The 27,977-nt window shown below is 56.9% G+C and overlaps 2 protein-coding genes across 5 annotated transcripts; one reads left to right on the top strand and one right to left on the bottom strand.

The window, feature by feature from the left end:
• The first annotated feature begins 112 nt into the window (after positions 1-112).
• Positions 113-16,177, top strand: CIB2 (calcium and integrin binding family member 2). 4 transcript variants are annotated; one of them, XM_041751121.1, is made up of 6 exons: positions 113-333; positions 5,072-5,106; positions 11,754-11,865; positions 13,325-13,421; positions 15,261-15,456; positions 15,582-16,177. In XM_041751121.1, the coding sequence occupies exons 1-6, from the start codon at positions 283-285 to the stop codon at positions 15,601-15,603; spliced, it is 513 nt and encodes a 170-aa protein (XP_041607055.1). In that variant the 5' UTR covers positions 113-282; the 3' UTR covers positions 15,604-16,177. The 4 variants fall into 4 exon arrangements, with proteins under 4 accessions (XP_041607055.1, XP_041607054.1, XP_041607056.1 ...); XM_041751120.1 differs by having other exon boundaries at positions 116-333; positions 13,325-13,472; XM_041751122.1 differs by lacking the exon at positions 5,072-5,106 and having other exon boundaries at positions 116-333; positions 13,325-13,472.
• A 1,111-nt stretch (positions 16,178-17,288) lies between these two features.
• SH2D7 (SH2 domain containing 7) lies at positions 17,289-24,887 on the bottom strand. Its single transcript, XM_041751124.1, has 6 exons — positions 24,712-24,887; positions 23,537-23,626; positions 20,556-20,721; positions 20,124-20,321; positions 18,528-19,190; positions 17,289-17,423 (listed from the first exon to the last, which is right to left on the bottom strand). The coding sequence occupies exons 1-6, from the start codon at positions 24,885-24,887 to the stop codon at positions 17,373-17,375; spliced, it is 1,344 nt and encodes a 447-aa protein (XP_041607058.1). The 3' UTR covers positions 17,289-17,372.
• Between the last annotated feature and the right edge of the window lie 3,090 nt (positions 24,888-27,977).

Raw genomic sequence — 27,977 nt, 5'->3', positions numbered from 1 at the left:
CGTCCAGCTGGAAGTCCCCGTTCCTCTCGGCCTGAGGTCCTGGCCACGCCCAGCTGGAGGCCTGGCCCCGCCCTGCCGGAAGTCCCCGCCCCGCCCTGCCGGAAGTCCCGGCCGCACCCGGCCGGAGGCGGGAAGAGGCGGGGCAGCGCCGCCCGCGGCGGGAAGGGCCGCTGACGGGGTGGGGTCGCTCGCCTCTCCCCGCCCGGCCTCTCCCCGCCAGGCTCGCGGTCGCGCTCCCGCCTCGGGGTGGCCGCGGGGCCGCGGGCTCGGGCTCCGGCCGCCATGGGCAACAAGCAGACCATCTTCACCGAGGAGCAGCTGGACAACTACCAGGTGAGCCGGCGTTCCGCGCCGCGCCCCCCCCCGCCTCCCGCTGAGGCGTGACCTCGGGCGGGACTTCCAGCCTCAGTTTCCCCAGCCTTGCGTTGAGGGCGGGCGCGCCGCCGGGGCCGAGCCGGCCCTCCCCAGGCAGCTCTGCCGCTCCCGCCGTGCGCGTCCTCGGCGGGCCCTGACCGTGGGCTGGAGCGAGGGCCCGCAGCGCCGGAGACGTGGTCTGTGCGGAGCAGAAACCACCGGGGTCCCGCCTGGCTCAGTCGGGCGCGTCCGCTCCTGAATGCAGGCTTAGGTTGGTGTGTTGTATGTCGGGGTCTTTCCCTCTGGCCCCAGCATGGAGATGCTTGGAGCAAGGAGGCAGGCCAGGTGCTGGTTCCCCGGGCCCCTCCGCAGCTACACCCTCCCACCTCCCTGTCCCCCGCCAGACCCTGCTGGACCACCCCGTCCAGAGCCAGGAGACCGGCTGGAGCGAGATCCACAGCCCGCTGCCCACAGTTTCAGGACGGGGTGCAGGTTGAAGACCCCCTGATGGGTTGGGGGGTTCCTGGTGCAGGATGAAGCCCCACAGCCTGACCCGCGGGCTCCTGCAGCCTCCCACACCCCCCCTGACCTGTGCCCTGCAGCCACCCTGGACTGTCCACAGCTCCCTTGAGGCACGAGGCTCTCTCCTCCCTCCCTTGGTGGGTGCTCTGCCTCGGTGGAGGCCCTACTGGATGCCCCCACCCGACTCCCCTGGGCAGGGGCGCAGGTGGAGTGTGTGCTGTGGGGAGATGAGCACCGCCTGCTGCCTTCGCCAGTTTTTATTTTGGTAATGGGCTTGACATGTGAGTCCTGTGATGTGGACAGAGGTGAAGAAAGGCCCCTTTGCCTCAGAAACCCTGGCTGTCAACAGTTGTCAGCTCCACATGAGGCCCTGGGAAGGCGCCAGAGCCATACTCATGGGCACCTGCTGTGTACCAGGCCCCAGAATGGATGCCCTCACAGCGGGTGGTTATCACCTGTGCTACAGAAGAGTAGACGGAGGCTGAGGAGCCCGTCCCTTCAGGTTAGTTTGGGGGCAGGGCCTGTGTGAGCTGGGTGTCCTGGAGTCCTGCCAGCCAGCCTTCCCAGAGGCCAGCCTTCCCAGCCTGCTCTAGGGGAGGGCCTTAGTGGGCTGCAGAGTGCCAGGAGGGAAGGGGGGCTTTTGCTCTGCAAGGTTCAGAGATGGCGCAGGCTTGGAGGTGGGCACAGCCAAGTTCGTAGACCATGCTCACAAGTGAAGAGTGGCCCCTGTGGGGGTGAGAGCCTGGGTTTCCACTCAGACCAGCCTGGCATTGGGTTACGGGTTACCCTTCGGAGCCAGGTCCAGTGTTGGGTTGTGATCCTCCTCCAGGGCCAGACAGGCTGGAAAAATGAGAGCTGAAGAGACCTGAGAGCCCCAGCCCCCCTCCCTCTGTCCACTGGCCCCTCGCCAGCCAGTGCCCCAGTTACTGCCACCAACCCCCCTCCCCATCCCCAGGGAACCTGAGAGCCCCAGCACCCCTCCCTCTGCTGTCCAGCCAGCCAGCCCCACGCCAGACAGGGCCCCAGTTATAGACACCCCACCCCCATGCAGGTGCCAGTGACTCTTAAGTGCAGGCTTCTCTCCAGACTCCTCTGCCTTCCTGATCAATCGATCCATCCCCCAAACCCTTCAAACTACAAAACAGGGCCCGGACTTCCCCAGAACCCACCACTGCTGCTTTGGCCCTGCTCTCTGCTCTGTTCTCAGGCAGCCCAGGTGCTCAGTTAAGAGCAAGTCCTGTAACTCACCTGTGGACTCCCCTCCTCTCTCCACCTAAGGATCCAAACAAGACAGAAATTTGAATGATTACAGACCTTTTCTTTTGCCAACACCACCAAGCTACTCAGAACCCTGAGAACGTTTTAAGGTTCCTGCCATGTTGATCCCCTGTAAGCTACCTCCTTGCGATGAGTCAACAGAGGACAAAGCAAAACGTCAGTTGATGAGCAGGTTCATGGCAGCTTTGTTGGTAATGTTGAAAACCTAGAGGCACGGGCAGCCCAGGTGGCTTAGCAGTTTAGCACCGCCTTCAGCCCAGGGTGTGATCCTGGATACCTGGGATTGAGTCCCATGTCGGGCTCCCTGCCTGGAGCCTTCTTCTCCCTCTGCCTGTGTCTCTGCCTCTCTCTCCTCTCTGTGTTTCTCATGAATTAAAAAAAAAAAAAAAAAGAAAGAAAGAAAGAAAGGAAAAAAAAACCTAGAGGCAGCTGTTGCATGTGTTCAGAGAGGAGAGAGGTTAGGATAGGCAGGGCCAATGTCTTCACTGACACCTTCAGTCAGTGAGAGGCTCCACATATGTGGAGGCCTGATTCCTCATACCACCTGCCATATTGAGCACCCACAAGGTGCCAGATCCCGAGATAACAGCAGATGCAGTCAGCATACAGTGGTCATGGGTGGGCTCTGTTCCCAATGGACTGTGGTCAAGAATCACAAAGGTCTGAGTTGCAGTCAATCCTGGGCTGCATGTGCAGCTGAGAGCCAGCTAACCACTTCACTGAACCTCAATTTTCTCACCTACAGAATGGGGACAGAATGGGGAGATAACACCAGTCCCCCTCCCCCCACCATGGCTAATGATGAGGATTGAACAAAATTGGGTAATCAGAGCCCCTGTGGACCAGGCCTGTGATGGTCATGGCCTGGTGGGGGTGTGGTTCTCAGCCTGGGCTGTATAGTGCAGTCACCAGAAGAGCTCTGAAAACTGATGTCTGGCTCTACCTCAGGGATTCTGCTTTAATTGACCTGGTCCGTGCTGAAAGAGGGCACAGGAGCTCCCCAGGTGATTCTGCTCTAGAGCTGAGGCCCTCACTTTAGCAGGCATCGGCATCACTGGGAATGTAGGATCTTTTATTTATTTTTTATTTTTTTAAAGATTTATTTATTTATTCATGATAGACACAGAGAGAGAGGCAGAGACATAGGCAGAGGGAGAAGCAGGCTCCATGCCGGGAGCCGGACGTGGGACTCGATCCTGGGACTCCAGGATTGTGCCCTGGGCCAAAGGCAGGCGCCAAACCACTGAGTCACCCGAGGATCTTTTAAAGATGCAGATTCCTGCCCCCTCTCCCCCGAGTTGGTGATTCAGTAGGTTTGGAGTGGGCCCTGAGAATCGGGTCCTGCCGATCCAGGAAGCACACCTTGAAGACCATTGACATAGTTAGGTATAAGTGGTTTTGATAAGGGACCAGGGTCCTGTGAGAAGCTTTTTCATCTTTTGCTTGTGGGGCCCTTGGTTTGGGACCCAGACTCTTCCTTCCCAGGGCAAAGGAGAGAGGACAGGCCAGGGGGACAGAGCAGAAGTCAGGCCTCTCCCTGTTCTGGTAATGCTGACACCCCTGCCAGGCTGGTGGGGAAAGCCCTGGCCCTTCTCACTATCTCCTTCAGGCCACAGAACCAGCCTGGGGGCTGAGGGAGGTCTGCCCCTGGGGCCTGCTCCAGGTATCTAGGTCTTTAGGTAATCACACAGTTTATGCTGGTCTGAGTCTTAAGCCTGCAGGGTATCCATGCTTGGTGGGGAGGGAGCAGAGGAGCTATGGCCTCACCCTCCAGATGGGTGGGCAGCATAAGGGCTCTTAGTCTACCTTTTGGGTAGTAGCATGTGGCCCAGAAGGTCACACTGACTATGTGGAGCCTACCAGCCCCCCCTCAGCTCTACCGTAGGCACCCAGTGAGTCCCTGGATGTTTGCCCAGTCACTTGCCCAGTCCAAGCTGCTCCAGTGCCTAGTGGCTTTAGGTCTCATCCTGGGCAGGCCTGGCTGGCTGCAAGGCTGGACTGCAGCCGTGAGCCCCTCGTTGGAGCCAGCTCTAGTCAGCACGCTGCCCCAGGAGGCTCTGGGCTCAACAGAGCCTAAGTGCTGCGTTCCTTCATGGGGCAACAGCTGGCAAAGGTAGAGGGGCCAGGGAGTAGGGATAGGCACAAATTCCTTTTGCTGCTGGGATCTTTTCACCTCCATACTTACCATCGTGGCCTGGAATAGTGGCCATCATCACCAGGCAGGCCATCCAGACAAAGGCAGGACACCAGAAATGAGTCCGTGTGCGGGCAACCTTAGGATCTGAGAGCTGCCCGAGGGTCCTTGGAAGCCTCTGCCCTTGCGTCTGTCCAGATGCCAGCAGTTCCTCCCTGCCCGCCTGCCTCCTTGATCCTACTTTCCCACACTCTTTCCCACACTCCTAGCCTCCACTGTCTCCCATGTGACCTCATCTATTCCTGCAGCTTCAGATGCCAGATAGATGCTATGGCTTGTCCAGCCTGTGTACCTGGAATCCTCTGTCTCTGCACATGAGCTGCTGCCCACAGCCACGCACAGTGCCACGGGGCTATAGTGTGGATGGCGCACCCCTGTGGCCCTTACACCTGACTTGTCTCGCAGCCTCTCTCTCTGCTGTCCCACAGGGCAGTCCGCAAATCAGTGGCTTCCACCTCTGACCATTCTATTTGCCTGTGAATGAGCTCCCTCAAGGAGCTTCACAGTCCCCCACCCCATGCACATGGTTCCTGGGCCAGGTCAAGAGCTTCAGGAGGCCGCTTCCAGGGCCCTTTGGGCCGGGGACTGGGTAGGGCAGGGGTTGGGGCAGGCCAGGGAGGGGCAATAGTGAGTCTTTTGCCCCAGGGCCTTCCTGTGAGATCCTGAGGGGAAGAGGAGCCTGGGACTTACAAGGGACTGTGTGTGTGTGTTTTCCCTTTGCAGGACTGCACCTTCTTCAATAAGAAGGATATCCTCAAGTAAGTGGCTTCTCGGTCATCCTTCGGAGCTGGGGCGGGGGCTGGGGACGTCGCAGGTCTGGCTGTGCTGGCTAGAGGTGTGGACGACCATCAGCCAGGCGGCCGTGAACTCGAGAGCTCCCCACCCGCCTGAGCCCACATCCTTCGGCCAGGAATCGAGCATCTCTGAACTGTGCGCCAGGCTCCAGGCTCCGTGGTGGGTGGTTTCAGGCACCTTTTCATTTTATCCTCACTGTAACCATGTAACAGGAGAATCTTTTTATCCCCACTTTGCGGATGAGGCTAGCAAATGGTCAGTCACTTAGCCAGGACCCAAAGATCTGGCCTATGGCTCCAACTCTGATGTCTTCCTGCTCCTGGGAGGTCCAGAAGTCCAGGCCCTGGCCTGTATGCCCATAGCACCCGTGAGCTGCCCACGGGCTCTTCCTTTTCCAGGGCAACCCCATTCTTTGGCTTTGATGGGAGAGATGAGGAGGGGCTGGCAACTTAGGGCCCCAGGATCAGATAGCACGACCCACAGAATGCCAGGAAACCTGGCCCCAGGAGCCTTGCAGGCCCTGGGCCTGAGTTACCAGGTGGCATTAAAAACTGGCAAGGTCATTTAAAAAAAAAAAAAAAAAAACTGGCAAGATCACAGGACTACTTACTTTCCCTGGAGGTCTCAGGGCAGGCTGGGGTAGAGCCAGTAACAGCTTCCCAAGCAAGCTGTGCTGTGTCACTGTCCTGACCACTGTGCTCAGATGGCAGTGTCCCTTGGCCTTTCTCTGCCCAGGCTGCTCTTCAATCTGTTGTCTGGGTAGATAGGGACACCCACTTTCACCACCGTGGAGAGGCAGGGTGAGGGGACAGGCCCCAAACTGTGGCTGCCTCCCACAGCCCTGGCCTGCCCAACTCTGAACCCTTTAGCACCTCAGCCTCTGTAGCTCAGCCCAGAGCCCGAAGTAGACCTGGATTTCAAATGGGGAGAAAGCACCCCTCCTAGCAGCTGGATGTCCCCCTAATTCCCTGCTGCATACTCTGGTTCATTTGGGGCTCTGCCACAGTGTTAATGCTCACTGGGGACCCAAGGGGCCAGGCCTGGTGCTGCCTCTGCAGAGTGGTGGTGTTGAGAGGAAGATGGTTGTAGCAGCTGCTGGGGAGGACCGTGGAGATAGCAGTGTTCCCTGGAGCTGTCTCCTGCCCCAGCCCCTGTGGCTGGGAGGCCCTGGGCACAACACAGGCTACCTGGGGTCATGGGGCCTCTCTGTGCACCCTCAGGAAGGGTGGTGAGACCAGGCAGTGCGTGGGATAATTGTCTCTGGAGGAACCACGATAGCTCTGTTACCAGTTTGGTGCTTTCACTTTTGTCCAGCTTTCTCTCTAGGCCCCAGCAAGGGCCAGGAGGACTTAACCAGGAACTGACCACCCCTGCTGAGTGAGCCCCCTCCACTGTTCACATCTCAAGTCCAGGCAGGGCAAGGAGAGGGCCAGCAGCAGAGCCAGGCCCCAGACGCAGGGCCTTCCTCCCCCTCATCCCCAGCCCACCATTGCTGGTGAGCTGCACCCTGAGCATTCACCAGATGGCGGGATGAAACCTGAGTAGCAGGTTCCTTGCAGCCCTGGGTCATTGATAACTATCGAACTATCGGACAGGCCTCTTCGGCCACCCTGCCCCCGCCTCCGTGGATCCACTTGCGGTCAGGGTACAGCTTTTCCACCCCTAACACTGGGCCTCAGTGGGCAATGCCCCCTCATCCCCTCTGATTTACCCCTCTTCCTTCCTGTGGGTATGCTTGACTCCCCTCTGCCCACAGGGAGCCTATGCTCCCCAGTGAGTCCTTGCCCCTCAGGGCACCCAGTGGTGCTTGCCTGGGTGTTAATTTATCATGCTTTAGTTTTCCCGCCATTTTCAGAATTTGTGTTGTTTGTTTTAATTACTTATAATTTTTTTTACGTCCTATGTGATACATGATGACTCCAGAAAAATTCTAAAATAAAGCCAATCAAGAGAAGACAAAGTGTTACCCCTAATCCTGCTCCTCACAGAGAATAACCATTAACTCTTCTGTGTATTGAACCTTGTGGTATGTATCAGTCCAGTATTTTTCCTTTGAGAGTGTGTATCAAAATTTTGCATCATGTTGTTTTATAATTTACTTAAAATTACTCTTCCTTAGGCAAAATGTAAAAATAGGTAAGAAAAGAAATGACAAGGCCATGTTATCAATTCATTTAGTTGGACACGTAGATTTTCTGCACATCACCATTATAGTTAGCGCTGCAGTGAATGGCCTCATGGCACCACGACTATAACTCACACCTCAGATTATTTCTTTGAGATAAATTTCCAACAGGTTTCTGGATTAAAAGGTATAGGCACTTTTTAAGTTTTTTTATTTTTACTGCTGATCCGCCATCCCAGTCCTGTGCCCATGCCGCCAGCCACCTCCAAACCCCCCGGCACACTGGCTGTCTGTATCTTTGTCTCCTGCCCCCCAGTCATTCACTTTCCCAAGGTCCTCTCACTCGGCAGGGCAGAGATGTGTCGTACATAAGTGGAGCCCCGTCGGGGAGTTGCTGTAAGAGGGGTCTCTGGTTCCTTCCCCAGTCCAAGGGTTGGTTGCCTTGGGCAGATCCAGATTCTTCATCCAGGGCTTTCATTTGTAGGTTTGGGCAACTATAAAACCTATATTTTAGTTAAACTTAGTTATTGTTAACGTGCACGCTTGGCCTAAATGTGGACCACCAGTCTGTGACTTCCAGAAGAATCCAAGTGTCTGTGATTTCAAGTGCTGTTTGCTATGGACTGTCTTCCCTCACACTGGACATCCCTGGGCTGTGGGGTGACCTGCTGTTCTTCAAACTGTTTTCACATCCCAGAGGCGGATACTCCCCAGACATCCTTCCTTCAGGGCCATCCCCACCCTCCTGCATTTATTCTGCCCCACAGACCTGTGAATCATGTCACATGTTCTCATAAGTTCTCAAATCATTCCATTGCAGATTGTGGTTAAGATTGTATTCATTTGGGCAGCCCGGGTGGCTCAGCGGTTTAGTGCTGCCTGCAGCCCAGGGCATGATCCCAGAGACCTGGGATCGAGGCCCACATCGGGCTCCCTGGATGGAGCCTGCTTCTCCCTCTACCTGTGTCTCTGCCTCTGTGTGTGTGTGTCTCATGAATAAATAAAATCTTAAAAAAAAAAAGATTGTATTCATTTTGCAGGACAATGAAGAAATGGTTGTCACGATTATAAGATTCTGCCTAAATATGTTATATCTTCTACACACTTTGTATTTATCTTATACTTTGTTTTTCTGGGGGATTTTGGTGTGTTTTTTTCCTATTGTGAATTAGGTTTTTTATATATATCTTATTTTTGGTTTTTAAAGAATTTATTTATTCATGAGACACACAAAGAGGGAAGCAGAGACGTAGGCAGAGGAAGAAGCAGGCTCCCTTGCAGGGAGTCCGATGCGGGACTCCATCCCAAGACCCCAGGATCATGACCGGAGCCAAAGGCAGATGCTAAACTGCTGAGCCACCCAGGCGTCCCTGTATCTTTTTTTATTTTTATTTTTGCAAGATTCTATTTATTTATTCATGAGAGAGAGAGAGAGAGAGGCAGAGACACAGACAGAGGGAGAAGCAGGCTCCATGCAGGGAGCCTGTGGGACTTGATCCGGGTCTCCAGGATCATGCCCTGGGCTGAAAGCGGCGCTAATCTGCTGAGCCACCCAGGGATCCCCTCTTATTTTTGAATATGCTGATGTGGGTACAGAGAAAACTTTTGTGTAGAAGGGCTGCTGAGCCCTTTCTCATTCAGATGGTTTTTAAATTGATTATTTTTGGTTTTGGCAAATACTTTGCCTTCTCCTTTCCAATATTTACACATACTGCCTGCCCCTCACTGATCACATTGACCAGGGCTCGTGGGCAGATACCATGTAACGATAGTGACAATGGGCGCCCTGTTCTCCTGGGCACATCTCTGGCAATTCACAGTTTAAGTATGGTATTGACAATGTAGAGTATCCTTTTCTTTCTGTTTCATGGAGGATTTTAAGATTTTTTTATTGATAAAAGTTATTACTTTAAAAATACTTGTTTGTATAAATAAATACTCTAAAAATTCCAGCAGTTCAGCCGTGGGTGAGGTAGTAAGTGGCAGCCAGCCCCTTCCCCTCACTCCTATCTGCTCTGACCTTGTGGGGGCCATCGCTGTAAATATGGGGTGAATACTATTGGGGTTTTTTCTGTGTTCATATAACCATGCAGTCACAAATGCAGCTACTGAGTTAATTTAAAAAATTTTAACCTATTCATATGATTTGTAGTCACAGATTTTCTTTTTTTTTTTTTTTTTTTTTTTTAATTTTTATTTATTTATGATAGTCACAGAGAGAGAGAGAGAGAGAGAGGCAGAGACACAGGCAGAGGGAGAAGCAGGCTCCATGCACCGGGAGCCCGACGTGGGATTCGATCCCGGATCTCCAGGATCGCGCCCTGGGCCAAAGGCAGGCGCCAAACCGCTGCGCCACCCAGGGATCCCTGTAGTCACAGATTTTCAAACTCTGGTCCGTCCTTGCACTCCTGGCAGGAGTCCTCTGCGGCCCGAATGCTTGAATCTTATAGCACTGTTGGACTTGATGTGCTAGTACTGTCCAGGGTGTGTGTATCACGTGTGTGATGCCGTCGGCCCGCTGTGTACACTGCCCGTTGGGTTCAACTGGCAGGGTGCTCGTTCACTCTCTAAAATAGTTGGGGAGGCATCTACTGGTTTGCCCTGTGCTCTGAAACGGCCCACGTAGCACGGAGGCTGGGTGCAAAGGGTAGGGAGGCCTGCCCCTGGGCCTGACAGCGGACTCCCAAGAGTTTCCCAGAAGTCAGGGCTTGCGCAGGGAGGAGGGGTAGCAAGGATGTGGTTCCTGTTTGCACTTTCTTTCACAGTGATTCGGCCTTCCAAATTCTCGTTGAGTGCCTCCCCCCCCCAAAAAAGAAATTGCAGAGTCACTTAGTTCTAGAGTAAGGGCCGAAGTTGGCCTTCCCACTCCAAGGGACACCTCGACCTGCCAGCACTCAGCCCCTCTACCAGGTCCCCCCTTGCGGGGTGCCCTTGACAGGCAGGCAGCTAAGGGCCAGGTGCTTTTAGCAGGGTGTCCTCTGACGCCCACACATGTGAGGATGGATAGGGGTTCACTCGCCAGTGGGTTGGCCCACCAGCTACTGAGGTGTGGGTAGGGCTCCAGTCTTGATCTGCTGCAGGCACCCCACGTGACTTTGGAGGTGTCAGGTGACCCCCAGGGACATCCAGCATCACATCCCAGCATGTCAGGGTCAAGGAGCAGGAGCAGGGAACATTGTTACAGCTGGCAGTTTAACATATCTGTGGAGTACACGAAAGCAGTTGCATAAATTGTGGTAAGTCCCGTTTCCGTGTTTGGGGATAGTAAAAAAGGACAGATTTTTCCTTAACACCAAAAGCAAAAGCAAAGAAAGCCCTCGTGCCCCTGGGGGAGAGTCCTGCTTGGTCCTGTCACCCAATACCTGCTCACTGGCAGGGGACAGGCTTTGGGTTTTTTCCCTCCAGCTCTGTGTATCTAAGCCATGGAACTTCCTTGTGGTTTCAGGACTTTTGGGAATTTGTGACTGGGGGAGTGGGCTCGTGGCTTTGGGCTCTGCCTTAGGTTCAGCCCTCACCCCACTACTCTGGTGTGCTGGGACAGGCTCCTAACCGTCGAAGCCTTGGTTTCCATACCTGAGAAATGGAGAGACTTAACACCCACCTGTTGGGGTGGTTTGGAGATTGAGTAATCCACATGGGGGATTGTTGCAGAGCCCGGCACAGAGGGAGCACTTGCTCAGTGGGGCTGATGTTACCTGTGGGAGCCCAGCGAGTGCTGGAGAGGGTTGGGTGGCTGTGCTGCTGGACCTGCTCCGGGGGGACCTTGAAGTGTGTCCTGGCTTTGGGGTGTGTCCAGGGCAGGTGGGGCCACTTCAGTCCCATCCCCAGCAGTCTTGGACCTCACCTTGAGCAGGTCCCCCCCCCTGGGCCCCTGGCAGCTTGTCCCCTTGTCTGGCAGCATGTCATGAACATGGCTTCATTGGAACTACACTGTATTTGGGGCTAAAGTTGGGGCTGTTCTCTAGGATGTTAGGGGTGTGGATAGGGCAGGAGAGGGCTGAATCATCAGGGAGGGACCTCCACCTTAGCCAGGGTCAGGTGGCCTCACACCCTTGAGGTTCTGTGCAGTGTGCAGGTGGACTTGTGTTCTGAGTGGCAGGCTGCCCAGCGAGGTGAGAGGAGCTAGGGACCTGGCCCGGGGTCCGGGTTGGTTCACGCTAGCCTCCTGTGGATGGGAGTGGGGGCTGCTGGCAGCTTCCAGAGACCCAATCCTCAGAGCCTGGCTTGGGGATGGGCCAGCACTGGGCCTGGGCTTCAGCAGCTTTAGGCCTGGGGCAGAGTGGTGAAGAATCCTTGCTCTGGATCTCCAGACCTTCATTCCAGTTATGGGCCCTGGTCTCTGAAGTTGTTGTGTGTCCTAGACAAATGGCTCTTAACCTCCCTGGGCTGGGGCCATAGTGCATCTGGGTGCAAGTGGGGCAGCCTTGGCCGCTGGGGCTCAGGGGGAGCACCCCCTCCAGCTCTTCCCCTCTGTCTCCCTTGTAGGCTCCATGCACGGTTCTATGAGCTGGCTCCCAACCTCGTCCCGATGGATTACCGGAAGAGCCCCATCGTCCATGTGCCCATGAGCCTCATCATCCAGATGCCGGAGCTCCGGGTACGAGAGAGGCCATTGCTGCTGGGCAGGTGGGCTGGGGGTACAACAGAGGCCCCCAGACCTGGGTTGAGGCCGGATCTACCCTTCGTGGCTGTGTGGGCCCAAAAGGGTCACTGAACTCCTCTGTACCTGTTTCCTCCCCTGTGCTCTAAACAGGAGTTCCATATGTGGGGGCCATAGGGTGCCATGTTCACTGCTGCCCCCTTGTGAGATGGCCAGTTGGCTCCATGTGGCAGGATTTGTGTCTGGTTTTTTTTCCCTTAAGTTTTTATGTATTTACTTAAGAGGGAGAGGTGGAAGCCAACAAGGTACACAGAGCCCTGTAGGGCTTGGCCTGAGATAATGGATCATGGACAGGGCCAAGACCAAGACTCCCACACTCCAACGACTGAGCCCCCAGGCGCCCCCTTGCGTCTGCTTTTTTGGATAATTCTGTGTCCTCTTCTGGCTTTGGCCTCTCACAGCAGGTCATCCACACCCTCCCTTCTCAGCCCAGAATACACACAGGCACATGGGGTCAGCAAGTGTGGGTGGTGTGGGCTGAGATTCTGTTTTCCAGCAAGCTTCCAGGCAAGGCCGATCCTGCTGGACCTCAGACCACACATGTATCTGACACAAAAGTTTCATTTTGTGTGTTTTTTGATGGTCAAGTGCTTTCCGGCAGTAGGGGAGGTTGGCAATGGGGGCAGGACTCTACACTGCTGTGGGACTTTGCCACTAGCCCCTTGCTAGGCCTTGGATGTGTGACTCTGGGGTCACAGCACCATGTGGCATCCTCTCTGGCCTGTGTCCTGGCTGTGACCTCAGTCCCGAGGGACAGTGAGGCCCAAGCTTGCCCCTGGGCAGGTGTCCAGTCTGCCTAGAGAAGCGCCCTGGCTCAGAGGATCACTGCAGGGGCAGGGGCACTGGCAGTAGCCACGCAGGCACAGAGTGGGAGTGGCCAAGCCCAGTTGGGGTGGGGGACTCTAAAGAAGAGCCCCGAGAGACCCGGGATCAGAGGGAGGATCCCTGGGGCTAGAGGCTGTGAGCGGTCTGGTGATTGATGGCCTGGGTTCTGACTGCCCCTTCGAGTCCTGTTGCTTATCCCGGCCCTTTCTCTGAGCCTCAGGGGCCCCACCTCTGCCTCCGGTGACCCTGTCCCCTGCCTGTGCCCTGGGCCGCCTCTTCTCTTCCACCCCTGTGCACCCCTCTGAGCAGTGGTGGGGGGTGCCCCTGCTTGACATGAGGCAGTGCCTGCTGTGAGTGCACCTCAGCCTGGCTTTGCACCCCCACCTGTCATACTTTATCCAGCCCCTCGCACAGCAGCCCAGCAGGCCCATTTGTCATCCCCACTTTGCAGATGGGCATGTGGGGGCTCAGAGGGGTTAGGTCACTTGTCCAAGGCCACACACATCATTGCTGTCTTTCTTGAGTCTGCTCAGTCCCCATGTACCCATGTGATGCTGGTTGTTTCCTGCAGGAGAACCCCTTCAAGGAAAGGATCGTAGAGGCTTTTTCTGAGGATGGCGAGGGGAACCTTACCTTCAATGACTTTGTGGACATGTTCTCCGTGCTGTGTGAGTCAGCACCCCGAGAGCTCAAGGCAAACTATGCCTTCAAGATCTACGGTATGGGCCTAGAAGACTGCATACCTGCGGGTAGCAGCATGTAGGGGTGCAGGGGCCTGGGAGCAAGGGGGGCCACGTGGACATCACAGGTAGGGACAGCTGTGCCCAGTGGACGGAACAGTAGGGAGGTGCCGGGTTTCATGAGGAGGTCACAGGACAGGCTGTGAGGAGCCAGCTAGGGAATGTGGACCAGGTGCTGGGGCTCCAGGGCGCCACAGGATTGCAGGTGGGCAGTTCTGGATTCTGAGGTCTGAGCCAGAGGTAGGGGGCTGGGGAGGGGCCTCTGCCAGGCACCAGGCTCCCAGCGCCACAGTCATGCTGACCACCAGAGGGCACTGGGCTCCAGAGGATGGACCTTCATGGACTGCCTACCCTCCTGAGGTGGAGTTCCAGGGAGGGCTGGGTCCCTGCTAGCAGAGGAGCCCCGACAGACCTGTCCCGGCACCTGTGGCCACCCTGTGGCTCTGGAGCCTCTCATGCTTTCTCCTCTCGTAGCCACTGTGCCCACATCAGAGGCCTGGTCTGGGTGCACGCAGCACTGCCGTATGTGTGCACATCAGTGGGTCCACCCTCCACATCTCACATGAGGCATCACTCACAGGACAGGCTATCGTCGGCCAGTGAGCAATGGGAGTACAGCTGGGTGGGGAGGGGGCAGGATGGCGGCACCGAGGCTCACTGCTGCCCCAGCTGCGGGACAGCAGGAAAGGCACCCGGGACACAGGGCTTGGTGTTGGGGCCTGACTTCCAGCAAAGGTCACGCCCTCCCTGGGCCTTGGCTTCACCGCAGCAAGGGGGCACAGGAGTCCAGGCAGCCAGCACATCCCCACAGAGCTTCCCAGGAGCCCCCAGGGGGGTGGCGGTGACTCTTACCCGTGCCGACCCCAGAGGCACTCACGGGCCAATGTGGAGGTACCTGTCAAGGGGCTGGGCTCTGGGCCCTGGTCCTGACCAGGGATGTCCCTTCAGGTCACATGCCCCTTGCAGGACCTGTTTCTTCATCTGTGTATGGTAGGGACTCTCCCTGGACCTACCACTCAGCTTGTGTAGGCGGGGCCATGAGGCAGAGCGTGTGACATGCCCGCTAGTGGGCACGCTCTTCATCACTGCCCTTCTCGTCAGGGTGTGGCTAGTGGCAGAGGCCCAGGAGCGGGGAGCCCTAAGGCTTAGAAAGCCCCCCGGGGGTGCCAATGGGAATTTGTTGGATAGACAAGTGGGAGGGGCCCAAGATCCAGAAGCTGAGCTGAAGATGAGGGGAGGGGTAGTCACTGCTGCAAGCCACTGTTGCAAGCCGTGCGGCCATGCTTTGGGCAGTGGTGGTGCCTTCTGCCAAGTGTGCCCAGGGGCCAGCCTGGGCGTCCCTCCAAGGGGCTTCTGAGTCTTCTGACCACGACCAGCCTGCTGGGGGGCCTTCAGGAGGCCCTGTGGTGCAGTGTAAAGAACGTGGTTGGGCAAGGGTGCTTAGTGGCAACAGGCCCAGGCAGTATCCTGCCTCCCCCTCCAAGCAGCTCTCTGAGCTTGATTTAGTCGCTGGCCTTCCTGGGCCTTGCTTCCCTCTGTTCCTGAGGGCACACGGGGCGTACTGCAGGTGTGTCAGGAGGCCTGGTGGCCCAAGCCTCAGACTTGGACTTGCAAGCGTCTCAGGCTAGGTTCATACCTGCAGCCATGGTGGAGGTGTCATGGCGTCATGAGTGTTGGCCTGTGGGTTGTGGTAGTCAGCCGGGGCCTGGGCACACGGGGTGGCATGTTGGGGGCCCGGCCTGAGCACTCCTACCTACCTGCCCGCAGACTTCAACACAGACAACTTCATCTGCAAGGAGGACTTGGAGCGCACGCTGGCGCGGCTCACTAAGTCGGAGCTAGATGAGGACGAGGTGGTGCTTGTGTGTGACAAGGTCATTGAGGAGGCAGACCTGGATGGGGACGGCAAGCTGGGCTTCGCTGACTTTGAGGACATGATCGCCAAGGCCCCTGACTTCCTCAGGTGCGGCCCCTGGGGACGACTGGCCCCCCCCTTGGAGTTAGTCAGCCGTGTCCTCCTAAGGGACCGGTCGACACTGGGGTGGGGTTCAGTGAGCTTTCTGCTGAGGGCCCTTCCTCTCTTTCCAGCACCTTCCACATCCGGATCTGAGGACACCACCAGGGCATGAGGGCCCCAAAGCCGACCGCCTGGCTCTGTTGTCTACACAAGTGTGACCTCCATGCTGCCCAGAAAAAGGCTGCAGCCTCTGGGGTTGTACCCACCAACATTTCCTTGGCCCTTTGAGCAAAAAATCCTTAACCAGGGAAGGGGGATGTGGGGAGCAGGGCCCCTCCCAGGCCCTCCATCTGTGCCCCTGAGCCCCCAGACCCCGGTCCTCTCCCTGTCAGGAAGGGCCCCACTGGGAGGAAAGGCAGAGACATTATGGGGCAGGGGACACAGATGTGTCCCGAGTGCTGGGCAGGCATCCCGGGTTGCCCAGGGCAAAGTGAAAAGGGAAAGAGGACAAGATTTTATGAGCTATGCAGTCTTCCAAAACCCACAGCTGGGCTGCACCCCAACCCCCCCAATGTGAAGCTGGGAGGATGGTGGGCCCAGGGCTCTGCTCTGTCCCTGGCTCTGAGCCCTGGGCACCCCACCCCCTGCTCTCCTGAGATGTGGAGTTTTCACTGGTGCATCCTACCCACACATATGTGAATTCCCAGTAGTAAAGCACTTTGATGTCCCCGTGGTCTGCCTGCTGACACTAGGATACACTCAAAGGTCCCTTTCTCCTTGAAATCCCACCACTAGTTAGTCCCCTCGGGGTCAAGCATCACCGTCCTGCTTTGGGCACTAACGTTTATTTCAATGCTTGTACTTTGGAGAGGGAGACACATCGGTGCCCCAGGTCTCTGGGTGAGCCCCACGGGGGACGTTAGGTGAGAATTCACAGAGCACTAACCATATGTCAGACACAAGGCCACTTGCCATGCTGTCCATCCTACACACCCTAGGTGGTGGAGGCTCTCATGTCCCCGATCTTTGGGGTGTGAGGTTGCTGAGGGGAGATTCTCCCCCAGGTGTGAACCAGGCCCAGCACCGTTGAGGGACACAGGCGGGAGCGGTGTGGGCTGCAGCGCTCTCTCTGAGGATGGTCCATCTGTTTTCCACCTCTGCTGCCCAGGGGCCATGGGCGGGGAGCAGCAGACCACCCTGACACATGTGGGGACATGCAGGTGAGGGGACAGTGGGACAAAGCAGGAAGGACCATGGGGGAGGGGGACCCAGGGGGAGCGGGACACCAGATTGCCTGTATCCAGAGCTGCTGCGTGGGCAGGGCCGCTTGCCTGGGTGTGGGCCTGGTGGGAGGGCCCTGAGAGCTGCCCTGGGGGCCGGGACTGGGAGGCAGAGGGCAGGTGAGGGCAACCTGGTCACAGGGGTGGGCGGCACATGCTGGCTGGCTCTCCAGCAACACCCAGGAATGCGTCCTAGCGGACCCCAGGCAGCCAGGCTCTGACTGAGACCTCAGGCAGCTTGCTGCTCCTATGTGGGCGACAGTTTCCCCATCTGCAGCAAAGACCGCTTGGAGACAGGCCAAGGGGCTGCTCCTGAGAGCCCAGCACCTGAAGGCTACAACTGTTGCCTCAGGCAGGGGCTCCCCTGCTATACCCGGGCCTGTGGCTCTGGGCCCTGTGCCCCTTGCAGCTGGGAGGGTCACCAGGAGGGGTACTGGCTCTGCTGGCCCACTGAAGAGGGCCTGCCCTGGACCACGTGGGGGGTGGGGATGCCGACCCTGCCTATGGTCAGTTCTCCACCTCTCAGACCAGGACACCCTTCCCCTGGGAGAGTGAGGGACGCTAGGGAAGCAGGGGTGCTTTCCAGAGCCTCAGGGCTTCCCAGTCACTCCTGGCATAGCTGGGCCCCAGGAAGCCAGGTGCTCAGGATTTATGCTTCTTGTCCGTGAAGAAGATCCTCCGGAGCTTGTCAGGCTGCAAAGATGGAGAATTTGCTGGAGCCGGGGGTCCCCGGACAGAGGGGTCCAGCACTGATTGGGAGCTGAGGCCCATGGCCAGCTCGGAGGACTGGTGCTGGTTCTGCTAGCCTCATGGTGCCAAATTCCACCTCCAGCCCCAGTTCTGAGTAAAAGCTAAGGGGTGGAGGGGCCAGGGGTCCCCTAATTCCCAGCACTCTCTGGTGCAGCAGGGCCGCCACCAGGGACCAGAGAGGATGTGAGACTGCATTGGGGGAAGAGCTGCCATGGATGTGGCTTCAGGGCTTCCTGGAGGGCCTGCCTATGGGGTGGCCTGTGGTCCCAGGACAGCAGGCCCTCCGAGGCTGCTCTAGTCCAGGAGGTGTCAGAACCTGGGTTCACGTGTGCCTGGGATTGAGGCTGTCCCCACTGAGTGTGGACCCTCCCTGGCTTGGACTGCAGGCAGAGTGCTGGGGCTGATAGGGCCTGGGCCCCGTGGGAGCCCCTGACCACCTCCCTCTGACCTCCTGGCCGCTCTTTCCCTGTCCTGCCCTCTGACTACAATGTCCAGTCGGCACTGGGCTGTGTCCTGAACATGTGAGCACATCTAGCCTTGGGGCAGACCTCTCTGGACACAAGCGGAGACCAGACCATGGTTCAGATGAAGAAATGGAGGCCCCAGGTCAGGTGGCTAAATAGTATGGGAGGCCCTGTGATGTTAGAGTTTTAGATGAACAAAGAGAAATTGTGGTATTTGGGACACACACTCACTAGGAGTTGTTGCTGGGGAAAGTGCTTTACCCAAAGCCACATGGCTGGGAGGTGGCTGAGCCATGACAAGAAGGAAGGTAGGAAGGTCTGGAGCCAGGGCCCCCTGTACACCTTGCACAGGCCCTGAGACGCTAGGGTGTGGGGGTTGGCAGGCGAAACTGGTCTGCAGAGAGAGACCCCCTTTGTTCCCGCTGAGCAACTGCCTCTCCCACTATCTCCGAGTACATGTGACCCCTGGATAAGTCTGGGCCCCTGGGGGTAGTAGTAGTGACCTGAGCTTTTCATACATGAGGGCCATGACCTCTCTGACCCGTGGGGCCTGGCAGCCACCCCATCCCACCGTATAGCCTACCTTGTGTGCCTGTCCGGTGCTCCTGGCTGCCGGAATTTGTTCGTAGGTGTTCCTGGGCTCGGGGAGCTCCGGGGCCCCCGAGAACCTGTCATAGCCATAGTCTGAGGATCCTGGCCGCCAGCTGGATGGGGGGCTGGGCCTGGAACACGGGGGCCTGACTGGGCTGCCCCAGTAGGCTGGGACCTGAGCGTAGGCACTGCCTTCTTGTTCTGGCGCCTCCCTGGGCTCTGGTGGGTCTGCTGTCTGCAGGAGCTTGTATGCGTCTGTACAAGTGCCTGGGGAACAGGGCTGTGCTCTGTGGCTCAGCTTCGGGGACGCCTGGCTCCAGGAGGCAGCTGAGCATCCTGGGGCCAGGAGGTGGGCCCGGGATGCAGGAGGCACCGGTTGACCATGGTCTGTGCCAACCCCAGTGAGGGCAGGCTCTGGGCCATTAGGCCTGTTTTGGCTTCCCACTGAGTGTCTCCTCAGGGGCTCCTCACCTGGGGAGCAAGCCCGGCTGCCAGCTGGAACCGTCCCAGGCTTGCTGGACCCCTCTGCGCCCAGGCCCAGCCGTGCCTGGTTCATCTTCCTCAGCTCTGAGTAGATGGTGCTGCCAGGGCTCCCAAAAGACTCTTCCAGAAGGGAGGCACTCCTCTCGGGGAGGGGAGGCACCCTGGCGCGGAGCTGGGGAGGGAAAGAACCTCTGGAGCGACACCCTTGGAGACACGGATGCTCCCAGACAAGCCTTGTCCCCTGTCCTGGCTGGGCTTACCTGACTGTCATGGGTGGGCATTGGCTGACGCTCAGAAGCCCCTGAGCCCACCCTTCGGAGGAGACCACCCCCCAGGCTGTCATTTGTAAATGATTCCACAAACGTCTGCTGGGCACCAGCTGGGGCCAGACTCTGTCCCAGGTGCCAAGGACTCCATGGGCAGCACAGCCAATGCTGGAAGGCCGCCTTCCAGCGGGGAGGTGGGCAACAGACCAGCCTATGACATGGTCTAATGTGCCTGACACAATACATGTTAGACCATCAGGTCGTTAGTCGTGTCCTGAGGAAGAGCACAGCAGGGTAACGGGATGAACAGAATGGCAGGTGGGAAGGGGCCTTTCCTACAGCCCTGGTGCCCTTTCTGGAGAGATGACATGCAAGTGGACCAAGTGCGCCAGCAGCTTTCTGGTAGGAAGAGCATTGCAGCAAAGACCTAGCAAGTGCAAAGGCCCTGGGGTGGGAGCAAGGTTGGTGTGTTCTGAGAAGATCAAAAGGCTGGTGAGGCTGGAGAAGAGAGCAGAGAGGAGGCAGCAGGGCCCCAGGTGAAGGCCCCATGAGGCCTCAGGGTGAGGAGAGACCTGAGGTGTGCTGTGATCTGTTGTATAGGAGTAAAATCTGAGCCCCTCCCAAGAGGTGCTGTGGAGGGAAAGTACCCTCTCATAGCACCCCCCCACACACACTCGCACAGTGTACACGAATTTCAGGCATCTCTTACCCATTTTCTTATTCAAGTGCAGAGGAACCGTAGGAGTGGTAAACTGAGGCACAGCCAGAAAGGCCAGCCTGTGGGCCGGACCTGTGGGCGTTGGTGCAGCCCCACCCAGAGCGCTGAGGACCCTGCTCACCTCCACACATCCCTCCTCGGAGAAGCTACAGGAAGTGGCCTCCAGGCTCTTCCTGGTGTGGACGAAGGAGGCTGGGGGCTGGGGGCGGGTGGCGTCTGCGCCCACCGTGGGGGCTGCTGCGGCAGGTGGCTTTTCCAGGCCCAGGCTGGTGTGGTGGAGACCCAGGGTGATGGCATCATAGGGATCGTTGTCCTCTGGCTGCGGGTAGTGGGGGCACAATAGGGGCATGGTCATGCACCCCCAGCTGGTGAGGGACCCACACCAGCCCACCGAGCCCCTGACCTCAGGTAAGGTGTTGCCTCAGTCTCCCCCTTTTAAATAGGGAGCGTGACCACGAGGTCATGGGCCTGAGTGGGGGGGGAGGACAACCTAGGCCTGGACACCCCACCCTGTCCCCCCCCCCTCGCCACGCCACAGCAGAGGGGTGCCTACCCTGGGGCAGGCAGCAGACAGTGTCTCCCCAAAGGGCTCAAAGTGCACCTCCTGGTAGTGGCGCACCAGCTCAGCCAGGGTGCTGTGACTGCAGGTGTCCCCCGAGACGAGGTAGCGCCGGTCCTGGAGCTGGTTGATGACGAAATGCCGACAGCGGTCACTGCCCCTACGACACAAGTGCGCGTACCCTGGGTCCTGGGTGCAGGACGAGGCTCGGGGGACGCTGACCGTCTGTGGGGGCTCCGCATTGGAGGTTGGGGGCCTGGCCTTCGAGGAGCTCAGCCCCGCGGGGGCTGTACAGAGTTCAGAGCAAGGGGGTGGCCTCCAAATCCCAGGTCCCTGGGGTCCCCGCCCTGCCCCTGTGAGGCCAGGAGCACCCAGCTGGGCACGAGACCTAAGGCCCTACAGACTGAGCAAACATCCAACAAGGCGGTGTGTAGAAAATCAGATTCAATGCCGAGGAATCCACGGTGAACAAAACACCACATCTTCACCCAAAACAGGTCCAACCCTGCACGAGCATCACTCCTCCCCCTAAACCCCATCCCTGCAAGAGATACAGACTTCAGGCTCCACTGCATGCAGCCCTAAACCCCTACCACCTCTCCCCCTCACTACCCCTCACTACACCCTCCTCCCCCTCAGATCCCCTCACTCCTCTCACTACCCCCTCCTCCCCCTCACTACCCCCTCGCTATCCCCTCACTACTCCTTCACTATCCCCTCACTACGCCCTCCTCCCGGTCGTCCCTCCTTTAAGGATCAGTAACCCCACAGTGACCAGTGTCATGAGGGTGTGGAGGGTGACTCTGCAAGTGCACCGTCCTATGGATCCTGCCCCCAGAGCAAAACAGAAAACATTTCCAACTCCTGCCCCTTCTGTCAATGGAACTTCGCAGAAAGAAATCCCAGGGTCTTTTTTGTGTCTGGCATCTTTCACTCAACATCATATCTCTGAGATTGATTCACGTCCAGGGACATTTAGCTCCATACCCCCCTGTGTAAAATTCCATGTAGTGAAAAAAATCCACCATTTACCCCTTCCGCTGGTGGACGTTTAAGGCTTTCCAGATTTGCTAGAAACAAAGCTGCCCTGGATATTCTGTTCATGTGCTCACTGATGTTGAGAATGTGCCAGGGTGTCGCCTTGGTGGGTGGGGACAGGCCTCTGTGGAGCTCCTAGGTTCTGGCAAATCCTTTCCTGAAACCATTGCTGTGCAGGAGAGTTCCAGCTGCCGCACATCCTCACCAACTACTACTGTGTTCTGTCTTCCCATTTCAGCCACTCATTGCAGGTTCCATTTGTATTTTCCTGATTATAATGCTGCCGAAGGATACATACTATCGCCCTTTGGATGACCCCTCTTATGAAGTACCCATTCAAGTCTACCCACGTTATTTACCATGTTGTCTTATTGATTCGTGGGAGCTTTTCGTATATTCTGGCAAGAGTCCTTTGTTCAATACATTATTACAGGGCAGCCCAGGTGGCTCAGCGGTTTAGCGCCGCCTTCAGCCCAGGGCATGATCCTGAAGACCCGGGATTGAGTCCCGCGTCAGGCTCCCTGCATGGAGCCTGCTTCTCCCTCTGCCTGTGTCTCTGCCTCTCTCTCTCTCTCTCTCTCTCTCATGAATAAATAAAATCTTAAAAAAAAAAACATTATTACAATGTGTAACTTCTCCTAATACTCTGTCCTTTTAGTGACTTCATGGTGTCTTCTGATTAACAAAAAATCTTAATTTTAAAGAAATCAAATTTATCAACCTTCTCTTTTATGGTTAATAGGTTTATGTCTTAATAAATCTTTGCCTTTCTCAAAGTCTTGACAATTCTTCCTGTTTTCTTTTAGAAATATATGGCTTTGCTTTTGTCACTAGGGTCTATGGTCCCTTGTTTTCCACTTGGGTATCCGATTGCTCCCACCCGCTTACTGGAAAGCCCTGCCTTTCCCCCAGAACTGCTGTAAATCCGGGGACCCAATGCTGGGGCTCCCCAGATCCATGTCCCTGTCACGTATGTCAGAGAAATGTGATAAGTTGGTATTCCATCCACGGTCATGTTTGACAAAAGAGCCCTGATGCTAAAAAGCCATTTGAAAGCTTCTGGGTTCATCTCTTTCAAAGTGTGTAGCCGAGCAGCTGGCACATGGAATATAATTACTGTTTTCACAGTGATTGACGTTTATTTGGTTCTCACGATGTTCCAGCCACTGTGCTGAGCACCTCTTGACGGATGAACCCACTGAACCCCCTCAGCAACCCTACGAAGTCAGTTCTACAGTGTCCCTATCCTACAGAGGAGGAAATGGAGCCAGACATGTTCCAGGTTAGGATTCAGTCTGGGGCCTCGGAGGTTTGCCCTGGAGCTCTAGCAGTCCTTCCTGACCCTGACCCTGACCCTGACCCTGACCCTCTGACCCTGACAGGGAGGGAGCTTCCCCCTTCATCCTCTCCAGACTGGGCTTGATGTCATCCTCTTGGCTTCATCCTGACCATCTTGCCCCCCTCCTGGACCAGAGCTCATCATTTCAGGGGCCCCATGGCCCTGCATGTCCAGCCTCCTCCCACAGCCTGCCGGAAGAACCCTGGAGAAGCCATTGGCGACCTGCACAGTCGCCTGGCTTCCTCCTCCGCAGGCACTCCTTCCTGGGAACCTCCCTCGCGGCTCCCTCAGCGCCTCTGTCTCAGTACCTCTGGACCTTTGCACATTCTGTCCCATCCAGTGGAGAGGCCCTCCTGAACTCCCATCACACCCTCTCTTCTGCCCTAGGCTCAAGGTTACTTCCGGGAAGCCGGTGAAGGGGACTGTCTCTTGCCCCCCCTCCCCACCCATTCCCACTGAGGGCTGTGGCTGTGTCTGCAGAACACATGATGGATGGAGCGGGGTGGGGGAGCCAGCGGCCCAGCAAGAGCCAGGCAGTGTGGCCCACAGGGGGGTGGGGGGGTACCTGTCCTATCTGCAAAGCAAGCTTCTCTCCTACCTGTAGGACAAGATGTAGCTGGTGGCCCGGTCGCTGAGGCGGATGAGGAAGGAGCCGAGAGCTTTGTCGCCGAGCAGCTGCTCTGTCTGCCTGGGCAGAGGGCATGCAGTTAACTGGGGCCTGTGCCCATCTGGCAGCAGGAGCAGGCCGACTTGGACCTGCCTCAGAATCCCTCCTGGCCATGCCCTTGGGTGCCAGATGCAGTGCACAGATAGCCAGCCCTCTCCACGGTAGGGGTTGGAGACTCTCCCAGACCTCGGGCTGCCACTGTGGCCTGTCCACACTCAGGCTTGGGCTGGGTCGGAGTCCTGAGGCCCCACGTGCACCCCCACACTGCAGCCTCACCTCAGGCACAATAGCCACTGACCCTGGCCACCCACCAAGAACGAATCCATAAAGCCAGAAAGGTTTAGGTTTGGCAGGCCCCGGCCTCAGGGCCACCATGTACAGTTGTGCAGGTTTCTATAGGGAGGAGGTGCTGTGTTGTCTGGACCCTGATCCCAACAGGCTCTCATGTCCCCTGTGTGTCCCTTCCAGCCGGGCAGCCATGAATATTTTTGAACAGTGCCAAGTATTTTGGCGACATGGTGAGAAGTTCCAGCTTCCTTTGGTTTGGCAGCACGTCGGCCCCAACTGAGCGCCTGCTCTCTGTAAGGCCAGCTATGGATTTTGCACAGCCTGCGACTAAATGAAAGCCCTGAGCTCAACAGGTAAGGATTTGATGATGGGGACAGCAGGGCAGTAAGCTAAGTGCTGGACCCCAAGCTGCCCCTGTAGACAGCTGGTGCCTGGTGCCGGGCAGGGAGGGCCAGGCTGCATCTGCTGTCGCTCGTCTCATGCTCAGGCAGCTCTGGCGTCTGTAATCCAAGAGCCACCCTTTCCTGGGGGGCAGTGCACATCCAGGTTTCCCCAAGGCGGTCCCCATCCAAGATAGCTCTCAGCTCCCTGTGAATGGTGTGCGACTGGACAATGACCCGAAGGCCCTGCCATGTCTGAGTGCACCTGCTCTCTCTCTTCTCTAGGCCGGGACTCCCAGAGTGGCCACTGCACTTGCCCAGCTGCCCAGAGACCGCAGGCTCCTCACCCCATCCCGGGCTTCACCCAGGGAGGCGGCAGGAGCCAGCCTTATCCCAGGGTCCCCAGACCACTTTCTCCATGCCAAGGGGTAGCCTTACTTGCGGGTAAGGAATCCGTGGAACCAGGGGGGCAGGGCTCCATCCTGCAGGATGAGGGGCGCCTGTGTCTCCATGAACCAGATCAGGGCCAATTCCTGCAGCTTGGCCAAGGCCTGGCTGTCCCCCGACTCTCCGGGCCCCCTCCCAGGGCCAAGCTGCTTCGGGCTGTCCTCCATCCTGGCCAGCATGGAGCGGAAGCAGAGCGCAGACCACACACACACACACACACACACACACACACACACACACGCCTCTATATGTGTGGGCACCCCGCTCATTTGCCTGAATCAGTGCCCGCCCCAACCGCCCCAGCACACAGGAGCCCAATTGTCACCCTGGCTGGTGGCTAGCTCTCCTTCCTGACTCTGGGGTGGCCATCTTCTCTGGCAGGGGACACTGTGGGGAGGGTCATATTAGCAGGGGTGGGGCTGGCTAGGGGAGGAGACTACGGACTGCCTGGCCCTGTTCCCCCAACCTCTAGCCTCCGCCTTCAGCTAAAGGCCAGGCTGGCTGAGGCCCTCAGCCCAGCTTCATGAGCAAAGCAGTAGCTTTCAATTCTATTCATCCTTCCCTAGTGGAGGTCACTTGTATTTTGGTGAAGTTCACTGATTAACTTCCTTCCACTGAAGATTTACTGAGTGTCTACTGGGCTGTGGGAATAAAGTCGTGCACAAAACAGCATTTTGCCCTCGTGGCTCCAGCATAAGGAGACAGACAATCGTCGAGTCCATGTACAGAATATGGTGCCAAGTATCATGTGCACCCCAATAAAGGAGGGGAAGAGGACACGGCTTATCTCCTTTAGATGGAGGTTGGTCAGGGGTTGAGCAGAGAGGAGCAGCTAATGTGGACGGGTGGTCTGGAAGGGCCAGGCAGAGGCCTTCGAAGGAGGCCTTGGACCAGCTAGGGTATCTGTTCATCCCTAAATGCATCCTGCGCTTCTGAGTTCCATGGCAGAAACCCAGCCAGGGGGATCCCGGGGCAGTAGGCATTGTAAAGTGCGGGCCCTGGGGACAGGATCAGGTCAGAGTCCTGCTTTCATGGGACCTCAGAAGGTCCACTTCCTCGTCTATAAAATGGGAAGAAGCAGTCAGGATGCCTGGGTTGAGTGAGAGTGCATGGTGGCTAAGGTGAGAGCACACATCCACTTCCATCACTGGACAGCACCCCACAACGGCGGCGCTTGGTGGAAGCGAGGACAGCGGGTGCCTGCGACATCCTGTTCCTTGGTCTGGGCAGAGGGGGAGAGACATGTGCTCACTTTGAAATCTCCCTGCGCTCTGCGCTCACGATTTAGGTAGACACTGCTGTGTTTATAGTGGCTTCACAAGACAGCTCCCCGTGGATGGGTGGAGGCTGCAGCCCTATGTCCTTGGCTCCAATCCTGGCTGGCTAGCTATGTGACCTTGAGGAGGGGACTTCATGTCCTTACCTCCGCAACAGGAAAAGCCCTCCAAAGTCTGGGCAGGCTAAGGAGTTGGGGCCTGAGGACAGTGCTCCGCATACCGTGAGTGATGGGGATTCGCCATATGTTGACTGTGACTGTGATGTAACGGCTCTGACCCGGTGGATCCTTCCCTGTGGGTAAGGATGTACATGATTATACTATGGCTACAGCCCCACCGTGGTCATCCCAAGCAAGATGGAAATGCCTGCGGCAGCTGTGGGATACGTGTGATGGCGAGGACAGGCATGTTGTGAGGCAAGCCCATGACCCCAGTCCCGTCTCTGGGTCTCCTTTTCCACATTCATACAAAAGGTAACAGACACTCACCTCGCTTCCCGGGGAAAGAGAGAAACAGCGCTGGCAGGCTCTCTGCATGGGGACAGGTGTGCTGGGGCCAGGAAGTGTTCCGGACACGCAGCTGTTTGAGCATCACCATTATAAACAGTTAATTTCCAGCCTTGATGGCAAGGAGCCAGCTCTAGCCGGGGCCCCTGGGGGTGGGGATGGGGTGCATGGTTTTCCTGCTACAGATCTAAACCTGGAATATACTGGGCTCAGAACAGAAATCCCACTACGTTTGCACACTCATAGTTATCCTGCTAGTGTGCACGGATTTGCTCCCCAACACGAGGGCGTGGAGAATGAATGAGCCAATTTCTTGTTTCTTAAATTGTCTGTGTTATCATCTACTCCATCCTGCACCTAGAGCAGTGCGTGGTACAGTTAGATGTTTGATGGGCATATTTCATTTTCTTGGTTGATTGATTTAGGTTTTATTTATTTATTTGTTTGTTTGTTTGTTTTTAAGATTTTATTTATTCATGAGAGACACGCAGAGAGAGAGAGGCAGAGACACAGGCAGAGGGAGAAGCAGGCTCCATGCAGGGAGCCTGATGTGGGACTGGATCCTGATCCCGGGACTCCAGGATCAGGCCCTGGGCTGAAGGCAATTGCTAAACTGCTGAACCACCCAGGGATCCCCTCATATGTCTTTATTACAGATATTTTGGGTAATTGATTCCCACCAGCATACTATGTATTTTGTTATGTGCATTTAAAAACACATTCTGAGAAGTCCATGGGCATCACCAGACACCCAGAGGGCTCCAGGGCTCAGGAAAGGCTAAGGAAGCTAGGGTCTGATGCAGGGCCCTTTGCTGCCAAAGTCAAGTCCTAGAAGTATTCAAATGCAAAGAAATGTGTTTTTATGATTTTCCATGAGGCATTTTCTCCACCTCCCCTTCCTGGGATACTGTTGTGGGCAGAACCTGGTCATTTGCATGTGAAGACAAAGGCGTTTTGTGCTGGGCATGGGGGTGGGGGTGGGGGGTGGAGACGGGGAGTCTGTGTTTGAGCTCTGAGGTTGTGGGGGCCCAGGACTGTGGCATCAGGGCCCTGGGAAGGACTAGGGGATGGGTGGTCTCTGAGGGCATGCACCCTACTGTTCAGTCCCCACTGTGGTCACCCAGGGAGCTGGGCCTGGGCACATGGATGACACTGGCATGGCTCTACCCCAGGGTGCCCTGAGGGGCACAGGTTCTGGTGTCAGACTGACCCCCTAAGACACCTGGCCCCCATTGCTGGCTCTGCAGGGGGGTTTTGAGGTGGGTCCTAATCTCACCACCTCTCAGTGTGTCTTCATCTATAAGAACGGAGGGGAGAACCTACCTACCTGGCAGGGGTTGGGGGTGCAGAGGCCAGTCCAGGCAGCAGGGTGGCTGGAAGTCACTGGCAAGCTACATCGGCCTCCGCCCAGCTGCCTGGCACCTGAGGGGTCTTTTAAAGCCAAGCGTGTCTGTCTGGTGCTGGGTGCCCCTGC

The sequence above is a fragment of the Vulpes lagopus genome, chromosome 4 (assembly GCF_018345385.1).
Source record: "Vulpes lagopus strain Blue_001 chromosome 4, ASM1834538v1, whole genome shotgun sequence".
Classification (NCBI taxonomy): domain Eukaryota; kingdom Metazoa; phylum Chordata; class Mammalia; order Carnivora; family Canidae; genus Vulpes; species Vulpes lagopus.
Note: the sequence above shows the minus strand (reverse complement) of the source record. Positions and strands in the feature narration are given on the sequence as shown.